The sequence below is a fragment of the Oncorhynchus nerka genome, linkage group LG2 (assembly GCF_034236695.1).
Source record: "Oncorhynchus nerka isolate Pitt River linkage group LG2, Oner_Uvic_2.0, whole genome shotgun sequence".
Classification (NCBI taxonomy): domain Eukaryota; kingdom Metazoa; phylum Chordata; class Actinopteri; order Salmoniformes; family Salmonidae; genus Oncorhynchus; species Oncorhynchus nerka.
In genome coordinates, this window is record NC_088397.1 from 37,863,877 (window position 1) to 37,882,102 (window position 18,226).

Below are 18,226 nucleotides of genomic sequence, written 5' to 3' on the forward strand. Positions count from 1 at the left end.
AACCATAGACAGAGGGTCTGGAACATTTCAGAAGGGAGGGCCTGCAGGGGCTAATGATTGGCCAGAAGGTCGGCTCTTAATTGATCAGCTGAAGTCATCTACTGCTATGGATTAAAATGGGTGATCCAGTAGGCTACTCCAGAACAGGTTTCCAGTGTGCTGCACATATCTACCTGTATGCTTCCAAACAAACAAAAAAACTCAAAAGCCTGTAATCTAGTCATCATTCATAGCCACTCATTCAACAAATGGAACATAATACGTTTTAAAATCACCCTGGTCTTTAATATCATGAAGAAAAAACAAATACAGAAACATATCAAAACAATTAGAAAATTATAGAAGAAAAATGTTGAACAAAATTAGTGCTTTCAAATAAATACTGTATATGTACACATAAAAATGGCATACATGAACATTCATGCTGGATCACATTCAACAAGCAGAGTGCATCACGAGAGTTCAGATTGTGAGGAATCTAGATCATATCTAATTTTCACTGGGTAGAGGGTTATCAGACTACATTTTTCTCAGATAAGACACTCCAGTAAACAGGTGTCTTATCCCGATATCTTTTTTCCTATAGTATTGCAAATAGTGACAATGCAGTAGTTAGGCCCATCAGATATCCATTGAGAGAAGAGTGCCAACTTACCAACATGTTGTACACAGTTATTGTAGGACAAAGTGTTAAGTGTATTAGTAAAACACAAAATAAAGGGTTTTGTTCATTAGGCACTAAACAGAATACAACATACTGGAACAGGTGAACTACTTAGACAATAAGAAATGCATTATATTTTTTACACATTTTCAGTTGCGCGCCCTAATGAACACGACCCAGATGTGGAGGCTGTTTCTTCCAGTAAACACTAGATTGACTGACAAGCCCCTGTGGTTTTCATGTTCAAGCGACGCCCTCTGCTGGTAAACAGCCTAAATGCAGAACTGTCTGGTTCCTGTGTGCTCCATGTACCCAAAGGCTCACATCTGCTCAAGTCATGTGCTTGTTTTCAATGAGTGACAGCAATTCCTAAAAGCATAAGAAAGGAAATCCAGGAAAATAACTATGACCAAATGAAGCAAAAGAAAAGGACAAGCAACATCATCACCTACCCGCCACAACAAGATTTGTCACCTACTCACTGGAGCGACAGAGCATGGAAAGAGCAAAAGGCATCCATCTTCCATCCCACCCAACTCCATGTCTGCTCCATCCTTAATTTCTGTACCAGAAGTAACTTCAGATACACTATGGCTTTGGTCTATGGGGGTGGCAGGTGATTGGTTGGTTGGGTGGGTGGGTAGATGTTTGCTTAAACGTAAGACCTCAGAAATAAGAACTCAAAGGGTGGGGTAATGTTCAGAGTCACTGACAGTCAGGTATGGGTCTGTCACCCATGTCCAATCCCTGCCTGCGTGCGTGTGAGAGTATGACGTCTACTTGAGAACCAGAGTGGCCTCGCTGCCGTCTTTCCTCTTCAGGTACAAGCCATGGGTCAGGTGGTGCTCTCGCCGCAGGTACGCGTAGAAGTAGTCCGACACCAGCAAGATCTGAGAAGAAACAAAGTAATATCCATCTGTGATTAGTTGAATTTCAACAGTCATAGGTACTGTACTCCCATCAAACTAATTTCACAGCTACAAGCTACAGTGGGGCAAAAAAGTATTTAGTCAGCCACCAATTGTGCAAGTTCTCCCACTTAAAAAGATGAGAGAGGCCTGTAATTTTCATCATAGGTACACTTCAACTATGACAGACAAAATGAGAAAACAAATCCAGAAAATCACATTGTAGGATTTTTAATGAATGTATTTGCAAATTATGGTGGAAAATAAGTATTTGGTCAATAACAAAAGTTTATCTCCATACTTTGTTATATACCCTTTGTTGGCAATGACAGAGGTCAAAGATTTTCTGTAAGTCTTCACAAGGTTTTCACACACTGTTGCTGGTATTTTGGCCCATTCCTCCATGCAGATCTCCTCTAGAGCAGTGATGTTTTGGGGCTGTTGCTGGGCAACACAGACTTTCAACTCCCTCCAAAGATTTTCTATGGGGTTGAGATCTGGAGACTGGCTAGGCCACTCCAGGACCTCGAAATGCTTCTTACGAAGCCACTCCTTCGTTGCCCGGGCAGTGTGTTTGGGATCATTGCAATGCTGAAAGACCCAGCCACGTTTCATCTTCAATGCCCTTGCTGATGGAAGGAGGTTTTCACTCACGATACATGGCCCCATTCATTCTTTCCTTTACACGGATCAGTCGTCCTGGTCCCTTTGCAGAAAAACAGCCCCAAAGCATGATGTTTCCGACCCCATGCTTCACAGTAGGTATGGTGTTCTTTGGATGCAACTCAGCATTCTTTGTCTTCCAAACATGACGAGTTGAGTTTTTACCAAAAAGTTATATTTTGGTTTCATCTGACCATATGACATTCTCCCAATCTTCTTCTGGATCATCCAAATGCTCTCTAGCAAACTTCAGACGGGCCTGGACATGTACTGGCTTAAGCAGGGGGACACGTCTGACATTTTGTCTGTCATAGTTGAAGTGTACCTTTGATGAAAATTACAGGTCTCTCTCATATTTTTAAGTGGGAGAACTTGCACAATTGGTGGCTGACTACATACTTTTTTGCCCCACTGTATATAATATATTACATCTTATATAACCTGTACATTTTAAACATTGCAACATAAAAAGTCTGGGAGCATCTCCAAACCATGTGTGGAATGGTTAGGCCTCCTCCTTTGAAATGATGTAATCTCAGGCAAAGTCAACCTGCATACTATCAGAGAAATTTGAAATATAATTCAGCCAAAGCGGTCAGCTAGCAAAACTGACCAGGTTGATCTCAGATTGTCAGTTTTGAGAGAAACAGGCAGGTTTACCCCAATCTCACACCGGTTATCTAAATACCATTCACAACTACGAAAACAACATATGTTAACAGATCAGTTTTTATAAATAGTCTGCTCAAGTGTATAATTGATCAGACTGGAAAGTCTCTGAACAGGCTTCATCTGGGAATCCTTCCATAATAGTCCAAATGGCCAGAGTTGTGTGTGAACCTAAGAAGTGCCTTGTTTTGTTCGAACCGACACCGTCAAATTATGAATGACCCCCCAAGACACCATTATCGTCCTTTTCTGCTCCGGACATGAAAATAGAGTGTTTGTTCAGTCTTTGCGGATCCTGCTTATGTCCTTAGCTGAGAAGACCAGGAAGAAAAGTCTCAATGGACTAAAATGAGCTATTTTATCCCAAAGCGTCTTACACCCAGTTTACTTGCCTCTCCATTAAACAGTATTAGACAGTGATATCATAGTCATACTCTTGACAGGTAACCCAAAACCTTGGTTTCTACAGAATGTTCCAGAGCAGATGAATTAGTGAAGGACATGGTAGAGGACAAACAGTCCTGCATTCCGGTCCCCTCTGTAACTAAGTCTTCGCTCTGTATTACCATGATTTCAACTCCAGACAAGGGATTTGTGAGTGTTAGCTGACACTGAAGGAAAAGATATCTGCGGTTGTCAAATGCAAAACGGCTGCCGTTTATTTAGAATGTCTATCTGTGAGCTTGGGAAGGTCCCCCAATAAGTCTACCTGTTTTACTGCCTCCACTATTCATTATAGGTGACATCATAAGCCTCTTTTACATACAAACTTGACAAATTCTGGTCCGTAGCCAGACTCACTGTATCACTGATCTTGGTGAGATGCCCCAGGGGTGCCATTTGGGTATAGCAGGCTGTGGCAGTTAACATACCCTAGCTCAAGACCAACAATGTTAAATATGATACTACTAGCATTTCAATCCCAAGGCAAAAGACTTGGCCATACCCAAGGACAGGGTCCCCAACTGATGGCCCGTGCGCCAAATTTGGCCCAAGGGTGGTTTTATTTGGCCCCCAAAGATGAGCAAAAAATATAGTTTTATTGTTGGACATAAGACTTTATAAACACCAGGAAATATTTACATTTGAGAAATCTGTTTCCAACTATTCCCACATATAAGAGAGAGAGACACGTGATTGTATACAAATGTAAGCAAAGTTTGAAATTATTATGTTTTAGTCAAACATATCTGTTTTTGGCTTCGTGCGGTCAATTTGCAGTCTACAAATGATTTGTAATTATGTCTCGGCCCTGAAAATGGCCTGTGGCTGAATCTAGTTGATGATCCCTTGAAGTTGCCTGTCCCCATGCTAACTTACCCTTTGCTGCCTATGCCAGCCCACTCACATTTACATTTACATTACATTACACTCACCTGTGCCACATTGAAGAGCAGTGTGATGGCGTAGTAGAAGTTGGAGTTGGCGCTGCCAGCGTAGATCCAGAGGTGCCAGAGGACGGGGAACAAGGCGGAGCAAGCCAACAACACAACCGACACCAGAAATATATTTCTCAAGACTGGAAGACACAAGGAAAACAAAGACATCAAATAAATGGACAATATACAGTGTACAAAACATTAAGAACACCTTCCTAATATTGCGTTGCGCACCCCCCACCCCCCTTGCAGTCAGAACAGCATCAATTCGTCGGGGCATAGACTACAAGGTGTCGAAAGCAATGCTTTCCACAGTTGTGTGAAGTTGGCTGGATTTCCTTTGGGTTGTGAACCATTCGAGACACACGGGAAACTGTAGTGTGAAAAACCCAGGAGCTTTGCAGTGGTTGACAAACTGGTGCGCCTGACATCTACTACCATACCCCGTTCAAAAGGCACTTAAATATTTTGTCTTGCCCATTCACCCTCTGAATGGCACACATACACAATCCATGTCTCAAGGCTTAAAAACCCTTCTTTAACCCGTCTCCTCCCCTTCATCTTCACTGATTGAAGTGGATTTAACAAGTGACATCAATAAGGGACCATAGCTTTCACCTGGTCAGTCTCATGGGAAGTGCAGGTGTTCTTAATGTTTTGTACACTCAGTGTACTATACTGAACAAGAAGACAAACGCAACATGCTCCCACAACGAGACAGCCTACAGGGAGGAGGTGAGGGCCCTCGGAGTGTGGTGTCAGGAAAATAACCTCACACTCAACGTCAACAAAACTAAGGAGATGATTGTGGACTTCAGGAAACAGCAGAGGGAACACCCCCCTATCCACATCGATGGAACAGTAGTGGAGAGGGTAGCAAGTTTTAAGTTCCTCGGCATACACATCACAGACAAACTGAATTGGTCCACCCACACAGACAGCATCGTGAAGAAGGCGCAGCAGCGCCTCTTCAACCTCAGGAGGCTGAAGAAATTCGGCTTGTCACCAAAAGCACTCACAAACTTCTACAGATGCACAATCGAGAGCATCCTGGCGGGCTGTATCACCGCCTGGTACGGCAACTGCTCCGCCCACAACCGTAAGGCTCTCCAGAGGGTAGTGAGGTCTGCACAACGCATCACCGGGGGCAAACTACCTGCCCTCCAGGACACCTACACCACCCGATGTTACAGGAAGGCCATAAAGATCATCAAGGACAACAACCACCCGAGCCACTGCCTGTTCACCCCACTATCATCCAGAAGGCGAGGTCAGTACAGGTGCATCAAAGCTGGGACCGAGAGACTGAAAAACAGCTTCTATCTCAAGGCCATCAGACTGTTAAACAGCCACCACTAACATTGAGTGGCTGCTGCCAACACACTGACTCAACTCCAGCCACTTTAACAATGGGAATTGATGGGAAATTATGTAAAATATATCACTAGCCACTTTAAACAATGCTACCTAATATAATGTTTACATACCCTACATTATTCATCTCATATGTATACGTATATACTGTACTCTATATCATCTACTGCATCTTTATGTAATACATGTATCACTAGCCACTTTAACTATGCCACTTTGTTTACATACTCATCCCATATGTATATACTGTACTCGATACCATCTACTGAATCTTGCCTATGCAGCTCTGTACCATCACTCATTCATATATCTTTATGTACATATTCTTTATCCCCCTACACTTGTGTGTATAAGACAGTAGTTTTGGAATTGTTAGATTACTTGTTGGTTATTACTGCATTGTCGGAACTAGAAGCACAAGCATTTCGCTACACTCGCATTAACATCTGCTAACCATGTGTATGTGACAAATAAAATTTGATTTGATTTGGAGCAGTGTGGCAGTCTCGGGCTACTGCGATCACACGCGCAGCTTAGAGAGAACATGGCTTGCAATCCAGGTCCTCTACATCAGAAAACAATGAAGGGGTCGGTGCCAAGCGTAGAACCTTCTCTGTACTTGGTGTGTTAAGAGGAAACTGAAGTAGTGGCGTAGTAAATTCAACTGATCATCAACACCTTTATTAGATGAATCAGGTGTTAAACTGCTCAGCTGGGACAAAACCTGCAGTCCTGCGGTTTTGAGGATTACTGCACTACAATATTAGGGACTCACAATGTTAAGGAGCACACACTCCATGTCCAACGTCATCTGTCGTGGCTGAACGACGACATGAACATCATACAGATGGCGGGTTTTACACTGTATTGGCAGGATAGAACAGCAGCCGGGACTCTAACCCGGAAGCTTATAAGAAATCCCGCTATGCCCTCTGACAAACCATCAAACAGGCAAAGCATCAATAGAGATCTAAGATCGAATCGTACTACACCGACGATCGTCGGATGTGGCAGGGCTTGCAAACCATTACAGACTACAAAGGGAAGCACAGCCGAGAGCTGCCCAGTGACACGAGCCTACCAGATGAGCTAAATTATTTCTATGCTTGCTTCGAGGCAAGTAAGACTGAAACATGCATGAGAGTATCAGCTGTTCCGGACAACTGTGTGATCACGCTCTCCGCAGCCGATGTGAGTAAGACCTTTAAACAGGTCAACATTCACAAGACCACAGGGCCAGACGGATTACCAGGACGTGTACACCGAGCATGCGCTGACCAACTGGCAAGCGTCTTCACTGACATTTTCAACCTCTCCCTGTCTGAGTCTGTAAAACCAACATGTTTTTTATTTTTATTTCACCTTTATTTAACCAGGTAGGCCAGTTGAGAACAAGTTCTCATTTACAGTGCTACAAAAACAGAGTTACACATGGGATAAACAAACGTACAGTCAGTAACACAATAGAAAAATATATGTAGTGTGTGCAAATGTAGTAAGATTAGGGAGGTAAGGCAATAAATAGGCCATAGTGGCGAAATAATGACAATTTAGCATTAACACTGGAGTGATAGATGTGCAAATAGAGATACTGGGGTGCAAAAGAGCAACAACAAAAAATAACATGGGGCTGAGGTAGTTGGATGGGCTATTCACAGATAGGCTGTGTAGTTACAGTGATCGGTAAGCTGCTCTGACAGCTGATGCTTAAAGTTAGTGAGGAAGATAGAAGTCTCCAGCTTCAGTGATTTTTGCAATTTGTTCCAGTCATTGGCAGCAGAGAACTGGAAGGAAAGGCGGCCAAAAGAGGTATTGGCTTTGGGGATGACCAGTGAAATATACCTGCTGGAGCGCGAGCTACGGGTGGGTGTTGCTATGTTGACCAGTGAGCTGAGATAAGGCGGGGCTTTACCGAGGGTAGTGCGTACGGCCCAGTACATTACTGGAGCCAAGCTTCCTGCCATCCAGGACCTCTATACCAGGCGGTGTCAGAGGAAGGCCCTAAAAAAATCAAGACTCGAATCAAAGACTCCAACCATAGACTATACTCTCTGCTACCGCACGGCAAACGGTAACGGAGCGCCAAGTCTAGGTCCAAGAGGCTTCTAAACAGTTTCTAACCCCAAGCCATAAGACTCCTGAACAGCTGATCAAATGGCTACCCAGACTATTTGCATTGCCCCCCCCCAGTCACTTTAATAACTCCACCTACATGTACATATTACCTCAATTACCTCGAGTAAAACTGCATCGTTGGTTAGGGCATGGAAGTAAGCATTTCACTGTAACCATAACTGATTTAATGAGACATTCGCAGTTTCACTGTACCGGCCATGTGTACTTAAACTTGCATGGCTTAATCTTTGAAACAAAGATGGTGAAATTTATAAATCCAAGAAATAGCCATTTCCTTCAGTACGTACTACGAATGAGAAAAACGCAAATGTTCCAAAGATGCAGTCCCTTCAACCTTTAAGCATGGGAATCTTCACTCCCCAAAAATGTGACTACTTTAAAATAAAAAGTACAATAAAGCCTCTGAAATCAGGCCAAGCGCCTTTTGTTTAAAAGGTTAAACAAATATATAAAAATAAAACTATCCCATGACCCTTGGGTTGTGTTCGATAGGGCACACAATAGCAAACTGTTTTGCAACAGAAGATGAACAAAAGCATTACTTATTGGACAAGTTTAGATCCCACTTTTCAAAGCGCTATCTAAACTTGTCCAATAAGTAATGCTTTTGTTCATCTTCTGTTGCAAAACAGTTTGCTATTGTGTGCCCTATCGAACACAACCCAAAGGTCATGGGAAGGAACCATAGAGAATGATAGCGGCCAAAGGCCATATTAGCATGGGCAGCTCCATTGAGGGCTTCCACCATTTTAACGTAGTCAACTGGGTGGGACTTCCAAACTTCATTGGCTGATCCCTCCTGGTGACTCTGTTGGAATCATGTCCAAACAGGTCATCAGGAGGGATCAACCAATTGACTACTTTAAAATGCAGACAGCCTCAATGGCGGTGCCCATGCCGTCTCAGACGCTATAATGGCACAGATACAAAAATAAGTCCTCTATCTATCTCTATGGAAGGAACCACTCACATCTGTATAGGTGATTCCATGCAGGCAGGAAGGCCATGTAGAGGGCGATGTCACCCACGGTGGGGTAGGACTTGAAGATGGAGATGATGGCAATCTGCATGAAGATCAGAAAGATCGGGTGCTCCCTGGGACAAAGAGAGGACAGCAGAGTGTTACTACTGTACGGCAGCAATTTTAAGACAAAATAATTTACAGGATGCATAGATGTCACTCGTTTAGATGGGATACATTATATACACACAGATGTGGTCTGTGTGACACAGTAGAGCATAGCTGTTATAACAACGCTGGGGCCACCCATACCAAATGTATGCATGCACTACTGTAAGTCGCTTTAGATAAAATTGTATGTGCATTAATATACGTTAATACATGATGTTTGTTAGGTTCTAAGTTCTGGTTCAATGATCCAGACGAATACCAAAGAAAGCTCAGACTAGACCTATTCACCACACTGAGTTATGCAGCTGCAAGAAAACCATAAAGTCTCAAGCAACTGTGTTTATAACGTCACACTTGGCCCCCCATCCCAACTAGACCCCCCTTTTGTGTCAAGGATGAACAATCAATCTCTGTTGCTGGGCAGGTGGTGCTATCATCCAAGCTTGAGTCCGGAACCTTCATACTCCTCAACGCCTCTCAAGTCTTCTTATCAGACAGGAAAGGCCTCGAGTTAGGGAGTTCACATTCTTGCAGTCTACCGCTGCCCACTAGATAATTACTATACACAAAGAGCTTAAACCTAACACTACTTTCTGTCCCTAATAATATATAAAAGTTAATTCCTATTAGGAGTATATAATGGTATAAAACAGTACAGATATAAAATGGTAATTTACGATCTACCAGCTCTAACTCCAGACATATGGCTCCTATTCAACCCTAATGGAATCATTATTGTCCTCAGAGATAGGCTCCCTTTGTACTTTCCTTCTACCCAAATACAATAAACAGAGCATTCCATCTAACACATAACACTAGGCTAATTATACAATTATAAACAGGTTAAAATGGGCTCAAGTCCATATTCAACAATAATAATATACATAATAATATCCAGGAACATCAATGGAAATTATATCCACTGAAATGGAAATGAATGTATACTGAAAGAAATATATAAAGCACAACATGTGAAGTGTTGGTCCCATGTTTCATGAGCTGACAAAAAAAAAAGATTACAGCAATGTCCCATATGCATAAAAATCTTATTTCTCTAAAATGTTTGGCACAAGTTTGTTTACATCCATATTAAATGAGCATTTCTCCTTTACCAAGATAATCCATCCACCTGACAAGTGTGACATCAAGAAGCTGATTAAACAGCATGATCATTACACAGGTGCACCTAGTGCTGGGGACAATAAAAGGCCACACTAAAAAGTTGAGGGAGTGCGCAATTGGTACGCTGACTGCAGGAATGTCCACGAGAGCTGTTGCCAGAGAATTCAATGTTTCTTCCATAAGCCGCCTCCTACGTCATTAAAGAGAATTTGGCAGTAAGTCCAACCGGCCTCACATTGCAGACCACGTCTAACCGCGCCAGCCCAGGAACTCCACATCCAGTTTCTTCACCAGTGGGATCGTCGGAGACCAATAACCCGGACAGCTGATGAAACTGTGGATTTGCACAACCGAATAATTTCTGCATAAACTATCAGAAACTGTCTCAGGAAAGCTCATCTACGTGCTCATCGTCCTCACGAGGGTCTTGACCTGATTGCAGTTTGGCGTCGTAAACAACTTTAATGGAGAAGTGTGCTCTCCATGGATGAATCCCGGTTTCAACTGTACCAGGCAGATGGCAGACAGCGTGTACGGCGTCGTGTGGGCGAGCGGTTTGCTGATGTCAACGTTGTGAACAGAGGTGGCAGTGGGGTTATGGTATGGGCAGACATAAGCTACTGGCAACGAACACAATAGCATTTTATCGATGTCAATTTGAATGCACAGAGATACCATGATGAGACCCTGAAGCCCATTGTTTTGTCATTCTTCCGCTGCCATCACCTCATGTTTCAGCATGATAATGCAAGGCCCCATGTCGCAGGGATCTGTACACAATTCCTGGAAGCTGAAAATGTCCCAGTTCTTCCATGGCCTGCATACTCACCAGACATGTCACCCATTGAGCATGTTTGCAATGCTCTGGATCGACGTGTACGACAGCGTGTTCCAGTTCCCGCCAATATCCAGCAACTTGCCGCAGTCACTGAAGAGGAGTGGAACAACATTCCACAGGCCACAATCAACAGCCTGATCAACTCTATGCAAAGGAGATATTGCGGTGCATGAGGCAAATGGTGGTCACACCAGATACTAACTGGTTTTCTGATCCACGCCCCTACTTTTTTTTTTACATTTCTGTGACCAACAGATGCTTATCTGTTTTCCAGTAATGTGAAATCCATAGATTAGGGACTAATTTATTTATTTCAATTGAGTGATTTGCTTATATTAACTGTATAGTAAAATCTTCTAAATTGTTGCATGTTGTGTTGATTTTTTTGTTCAGTATATTTTCTAGGTCTGATTTGACTGGTCAGAAATGTTTGGTTTGATGAGTAGAAGTTGTACCTCTGTTGTTACACGGCAACAATCCAGGTGCAAGGTGATCACAACGTAGGCAAACATGATTACATAAAACAGCTTGAAGCTTACGCAACTGTAAAGATTTGCAAACAAACCCCAACTGTGTTAATCTTATAATAGGCCTCAAAACAGGTCTAACTGTGTAACCTTACGTAAACATTGTAGACTGTGGGGCGGTGTTAGCTCAAATACACTGTTTGACATAATTGCAATGACCACAATCAGGTCTAATAATTCTAAGTACCTCAATGGGTATCTACATTGTGGTTACTAATTCATTAACCTGACTATTAACTACCACACAAGTGGTAGTATAATATCCACTTCATAGAAAGGAGACCAAACACTTGGGTGACATTTTCATCCGTGCAAAGAAACACCATAAACCTAATTGCAATCGGGCCATGTGATCTAATTTAAAACTTTTCTTCAACAATGTGCATTATAAGGAAGCAATTATTTAACTAGTTTATTGAACTGAGCAATGCGCATACATTGAAGAAATCTTTTAAATTAAAATCAGACTGCCAGATTATAATGAGGTTTACTGTATTTTCTCGCCACAGAACTGTGCTCTTTTTAATCACGAAAACAACTCCCTTATTCTCACTATACTGTGAGTTAAAGAGAAGAGGGACTCACTTTAGCTTGATGGAGAGTGGAATGGTGTAGAAGAACACGTTGATCTGAAAGACGCAGATGAAGAAGAGGCGGAAGTGCTCAAACATCTCGGCAAAGAAGTACCAGAAGAGGCCTATGTTGGGGGTGAGGTCTGGAACGGAGAGGCTGGGGGGAACACATAAATGAACACATAAAGGAAAGTTGTAGATTATCTCAATCATATTCCGAAGACACCTATTCATAACAGATATACACTGATTAGTGAATCCTCAATGCACAAATGAACAGTAATTGTATGCTAAGGTCTACAACAACAAGCTGAAAAAAACTCCCTTAGTAAACGTGTCCATCGGGGTTGGGGTCAATCCCATTTCAATTCGGTCAATTGAATTGAAATGACCCCAACCCTGGTGTCACTCACATGAATCCGTAGACGGAAGACAGGAAGTCCCAGGAGCTGAGCAGGAAGAAGGACAGACAGACCATGACACATAGGCTGCCCAGGTACATGAAGGTGTACTGCGTTGTGAAGAGCCAGAAGCTGGATCTTTGCCAGTTCACTGGGATGTACAACCTCTGTGGGAAAGATAGAAACATTAGGGAGAGAATTAATGTTGCAAATGCTTAAAAATCACAGGCAGAATGTATCTAACATCTCAGAGTAGGAGGGCTGATTTAGGATCAGTTTTTCCTTTTATCTAGATCAGAATGAATAAGGTAACATGGACACAGAAGACCTGATCGTAGACTCATGTTCTACTCTCCTTAATTTGCACTGATGTAGAAAATACTTGAAAGGTGGAAGCTCATTATTAGGCTGCCTGTGACCTGTTCAGTTCTTACAGATCAGTACAATGAAGTAGACGGGACAAGGATAGGACAGATTTTTGAATGTTCACCAGGGGTGCATCTCAATAGTCCAACTTGGCCGCATCTCTGTGACTCCTTCAAGTGCAATGAACTAAAAGCATAGGCTAGAAGCCATATTGTGGATGCCAATCAGCCTGTACTTGGGCAGGTGAAAGTTCTCATGTCTATGCATATAAAGGAAAGGCGACAAGGGGAGGAAGCCACTTTGGACTATAGCGATTGACCACATATCACTAACCACGTTTCAATCCGCAGGTCATAGTGTATAAATTTTTTTTTTAAACTGCCGTGATGAAATAGGAAGACTCGGTATAATTTCAGAAATGTCTACAGAATGTTATTTTTGTGTCGGTACAACTAATTATGCTACAAACTGCAGTGGAAACGATGTATTGGACAATTGTTGATAGAATAACCTTGCCTGGCAAGCCAAACGGTACGCCACACCCGTGGAACAGGTTCTAACCGGTCTGACCGGTCCCAGAAAATGATGGGTTGGGCCATAGCCAAAACACCCGTGAGTAAAGCGGTGTTTTAAAAATGTGTCATTGGTTAGAGATGATACAATCACTGATTACTTTATTTTGTACAAATCCCCTCATTTTGACATCACCACAAACAACTTAAAGGGTGGCAGTCTCAAACTGAAATATGTAGCGAACATAGAGTGACAGAAGAATTCAGTTTAGTCGTCAGGCAAAGATTAACCATCACGTCGAGGTAAATTTGCAGTCACACGATGCTACACTACATGACCAAAAGTATGTGGACACCTGCTCGCCGAACATCGGATTCCAAAATCATGGGCAATAATACGGAGTTGGTCCCCCCTTTGCTGCTATAACAGCCTCCACTCTTCTGGGAAGGCTTTCCACTAGATGTTGGAACACTGCTGCAGGGAGTTGCTTCCATTCAGCCACAAGAGCATTAGTGAGGTCGGCACTGATTTTGGTCGATTAGGCCTGGCTCACAGTCGGCGTTCCAATTCATCCCAAAGGTGTTTGATGGGGTTTGATGAGGTCAGGGCTCAAGTTATTCCACACCAATCTCAACAAACCATTTCTGTATGGACCATTCTTTGTGCATGGGGGCATTTGGGGTGGCAGGTAGCCTAGTGGTTAGAGCGTTGGGCCAGTAACCGAAAGGTTGCTAGATTGAAGCCCCGAGCTGACAAGTTAAAAATCTGTCGTTTTGCAAATGAACAAGGCAGTTAACCCACTGTTCCTATTTACAGGACGTCACTGTAAATAATAATTTGTTCTTAACTGACTTGCCTAGTTAAATAAAAGGTTAAATAAAAAATTAAAAAATTCACTTAAAAAATTGTCATGCTGAAACAGGAAAGGGCCTTCCACAAAACTGTTGCCACAAAATTGGAAGCACAGAATCATCCAGAAAATCATTGTATGCTGTAGCATTAAGATTTCCCTTCACTGGAACTAAGAGGCCTAGCCCGAACCAAGAAAAACAGCCCCAGACCATTATTCCTCCTCCACCAAACTTTGCAGTCGGGCAGGTAACATTCTCCTGGGGACCACTGATCCCTGTCACAAATTGGATGGAAACCTTGTGAAAAGTGAGGCAAACTTGAGTCTTTCAGCTGAGTGATACGAACGTACCTGTAGTAGGTATAGCAGTGCCGGGGCAAATAGTGTGAGGGGGTAGATTGACTGGTATGTCGCCAAGGCCAAGAATATCGCACTCATCAAGGAACTTCCTTCAATATCAGAGAATAATTTAGTTATTGACACGACAAGCAAATACATGGTTTGGGTCACACCAAAATAGTTTTTATTTTGTCATTTGTTGCTGTTCACATACCTTTTACTGTACAGAGAATGAAGAGTGCGATGACTGCATTGTTAAGCCCGCAGGTTGACTTTGCCACACAGGAGAGGATAGTGAAAGGGTTCAACAAGTAACTGCAGGGTGAGAGAGCGAAAACTAAAGGTCACCATTAAGTTGTAAACACTTTGTTTACCAAAACTGGCAGACACCCATAGGTTTCAAGGTGTAATTGAATGTTGACAGAGCTGTTCTTTAAGCTGACTATGTTGAGCCAGGTGGAGTAGGGTGAAGTTAACCCTGGATTTTGATCTAGTCGGTTTTGTGTTTTCTCCTCGAATGGTTAAGGTTAGGACTGGGGAAAGTAAGCTGATCCTAGATCTGTGCCTTCTCTGGTACTTACAACATGGCCACTTTCAGAGGGATGTAGTACATCTCTTTGGGGGTGCGGATGAGCTCCAGGCAGTCCAGAGGATAGCGCTCAGCCTCCAGGGCGTACTTCTGTTTCCTGAACTGGAGCAGAAACACACACCCCACTAGCCGTGTCACTACACCAAGTCTGTGTTGTTCCTGAACCCATAATGAAACAGCAAAGTCAAAAGTCTCTGGGATTCTTCAATATTGCAGTCGACTGCCGACTGACTGATCTACAAATCCCTTTGCATCATAAATAACTACTCACTATTATAATGTAGATCAGTCTGAGTCACAATTTACCAAACATGCGTCACTGATTTGATGCTCTCGGACACCCAATCCCAGGGTATCTTGAAACATAAAAAAGACGCCACACCACCCACCCTGTTAACACTAGACAATGACTGTGAATGAATACTCCTGCCACATCCAACTTTAGTAAGTTTGTTTGATAAGTGAAAATGTGTTTTGTAGTAGAAGACAAAATATAGCAAGGACGTGATACTCCTTTCAGTTTTTCCTGTTGTTTGAATTCACTGCACACTTGAGGAAGTGACTCGACTTATCAGACCCCTGTGTTTGTCACAACAGCTGACAACCAGATACGGGGGCGGCTAAGCAAACATTTAGCCTATGTTCTAAAATAGTAGGCCTATGTAGCAAATAGGCACAGTAAATACTTTTAGTAAGCAGTATTTATTAGGTCACAAACCAAGGCTTGTTGTTCCTGTACCCATAATGCAAGTGAAATGTCTAACACCCAATCCCAAGGCACCTTGAAGCACATTTTTAGGTCATGCAGACATGCATAATATCCCATGACACTGTACATCATCATGATCGGCATTATATTTATTTTGGCATTATTTGTCACTTACCACAGTCTTGTTGTAGTCCTTCACTGCTAGGTATAGTGCCACCGCAGTGAGTGCATCTGCCATCTATGGGGCAGGTTGAGAGAGGGAAGATAACACAATTGATGGATTTGACCTTTGGGAATCAAACTCAAATGATGGTTTCTCTGTAGCATCCATGTATGTTCCAGCTAATTGTCTATGAGCAAAACTAGCAATCACATTACACTGGACCCTCAATTTGATACAGGTATCAAATTGTATAGTGACATAATAGACAGTGTTATTACTGAATAAGTATATTTATTAAAGGTTGCACTCACCATAAACACAATCTCTGCATAATCAATAACAAAGTGAAAGAAGTATATAATGAGGGGCGTCTGAAAGAGATCAGATGACATCATGATTATACCACTTTGTGAATGTATTCATTTATGAAGCAACACATTGTGATAGAATGTTACTCGTTTAATGGAATCGAGAGGGGACTGACCTCATGGAACACATCCCCTGCATACGGAGATACTCCCAGGTCCAGGAGAGCCAGGCCTTCCACAACTACAAATAACAAACCATAAAATATCATCAACCTATGGAACCAAAATAATGTATAGGCTGTGGTGTCCACATTGTTCTCAACCATGATAGCTGGGGCTAGTTCTTTTAAGTCCAAAAACTGGTCCTGAACATTTTAAGTGCAATATCAAAATTAAAGCCAAAACTATATAAGCTATCATAAGGCTTGACTTGCACTAGCTGACTAAACTCCGACAGTTGAGTCAGCTAGACTTGCACAAGCTAATGTACTGTCTGATTAATAATTAATATACCGCCCTGTCATTCCGTTTCTTTACAGGATATTGAGGTTAAAGACAATAGATAAAGGGAACAGCAGCAAATTACATTGCAGTATGTATTAGAAAATACTGCAAACATGCATGAATCACTGTTGCAGTAGCTACCCATCCTTGCTTCTTGGCTTTTTAGTTAGCCTTCCATTGATTTCCATTCCAGAAGGCATCAAATCAAATGTTATTGGTCACAAACGTGTTCAGTAGACGTTATTGCGGGTGTAGCGAAATGCCTGTAACTGCAAATACCATGCATTGGCAGCTAACTAGCTTTGATTATTCTCTGGCTTCCCATGTATTTTACTATATTCCTTTGTGGAATCACTAAAACTAGCAATACTAGAACTCTCAATTACACTTTTAGTGGTGCAGTCCAACCACCTATCTAGGTTTGCATAGCAAGCTAGCCGAGCGGGGTCATCATACTGACAAGCAAGCGCAAGACAGAACAGCAGCAATTCCCTACAAAGATAATCAATAAAACGCCTACCTCTTTTCCAGGCATTTAGTGGAGACACTACCTCAACTCTTTCTGGTATAAGCTCAGCGAAACTTGATCTAAATAACACTGCTCTTATTGTTACAGCTACAATTAAAAGCAGGGTTAAAGGAGCTGCCATCTTTGTTGGGAGGAAGAAGCCATCAGCGGATCGTCAGCAACACTAACAAAGTAAGTCCGGGGTCACAGAATTTCGAACATTTTCTCAATAAAAGTCCCCCACGTAACAGTGGAAAAAATATCAATAAACCTGCATTTATTCATGATATATGAAACATAATTGTCGAAACATGAACAATGATTCATATTTGTTCATATTTAAGTGACATTTGCATTACATTTGGGTTTTAAAACATTTTCCAAGGTCAAATAAATGCCCCAATGCTGGTTTATAAAGCAAAAACTATTCTAGGTGCTACAGTAAAAGTATTGTAGGGAATCCTCAGTAAAGTCTGTAGAATGTAAACTGAGTATACCAAACATCAGGGAGACCTTCCTAACATTGAGTTGCACACTTAATGTTGATTTTTGCCAGGTATTACCTAACCTACCAGAATTAATCCTACCTCCTGGGGTGGTGGTAAAGGTGGTTGCACTTGGCTGGCAAAACTTAAAAAGCGGTCTCTCTTGTTTTCAAGCTTCCGACATGACTTAGTTGTTTGTTGGTGATGATGAATTAGATGTTTTTCATATAGCTGGTTTCACATGCCCCTTATTTGTGATTGGCCAACATTTGCATATAGTTTACGCATTGTTATTTAACGTGTATCTTTTTAACACGCAAAGACCCAAACAGCGTTCCATACCCTTTTGCCCTCAGACCAGCTTCAATTCGTCTAGGCATAGACTCTACAAAGCGTCAAAGGCGTTGAACAGGGATGGTGGCCCATGTGGACTCCAATGCTTTCCACAGTTGTGTCAAGTTTATACCTGGATCTCGCAGCTAGCTAGCTGCTATCCGTGTGACTATC

General features: G+C 42.2%; 1 protein-coding gene across 1 annotated transcript; it reads right to left on the reverse strand.

The window, feature by feature from the left end:
- Positions 1–259: 259 nt before the first annotated feature.
- Positions 260–17,408, reverse strand: LOC115135021 (phosphatidylinositol glycan anchor biosynthesis class U protein). Its single transcript, XM_029669207.2, has 12 exons — positions 17,247–17,408; positions 16,399–16,463; positions 16,226–16,285; positions 15,927–15,989; positions 15,035–15,144; positions 14,668–14,768; positions 14,466–14,563; positions 12,398–12,552; positions 11,998–12,141; positions 8,764–8,888; positions 4,281–4,423; positions 260–1,554 (listed from the first exon to the last, which is right to left on the reverse strand). The coding sequence occupies exons 1-12, from the start codon at positions 17,374–17,376 to the stop codon at positions 1,441–1,443; spliced, it is 1,308 nt and encodes a 435-aa protein (XP_029525067.1). The 5' UTR covers positions 17,377–17,408; the 3' UTR covers positions 260–1,440.
- Between the last annotated feature and the right edge of the window lie 818 nt (positions 17,409–18,226).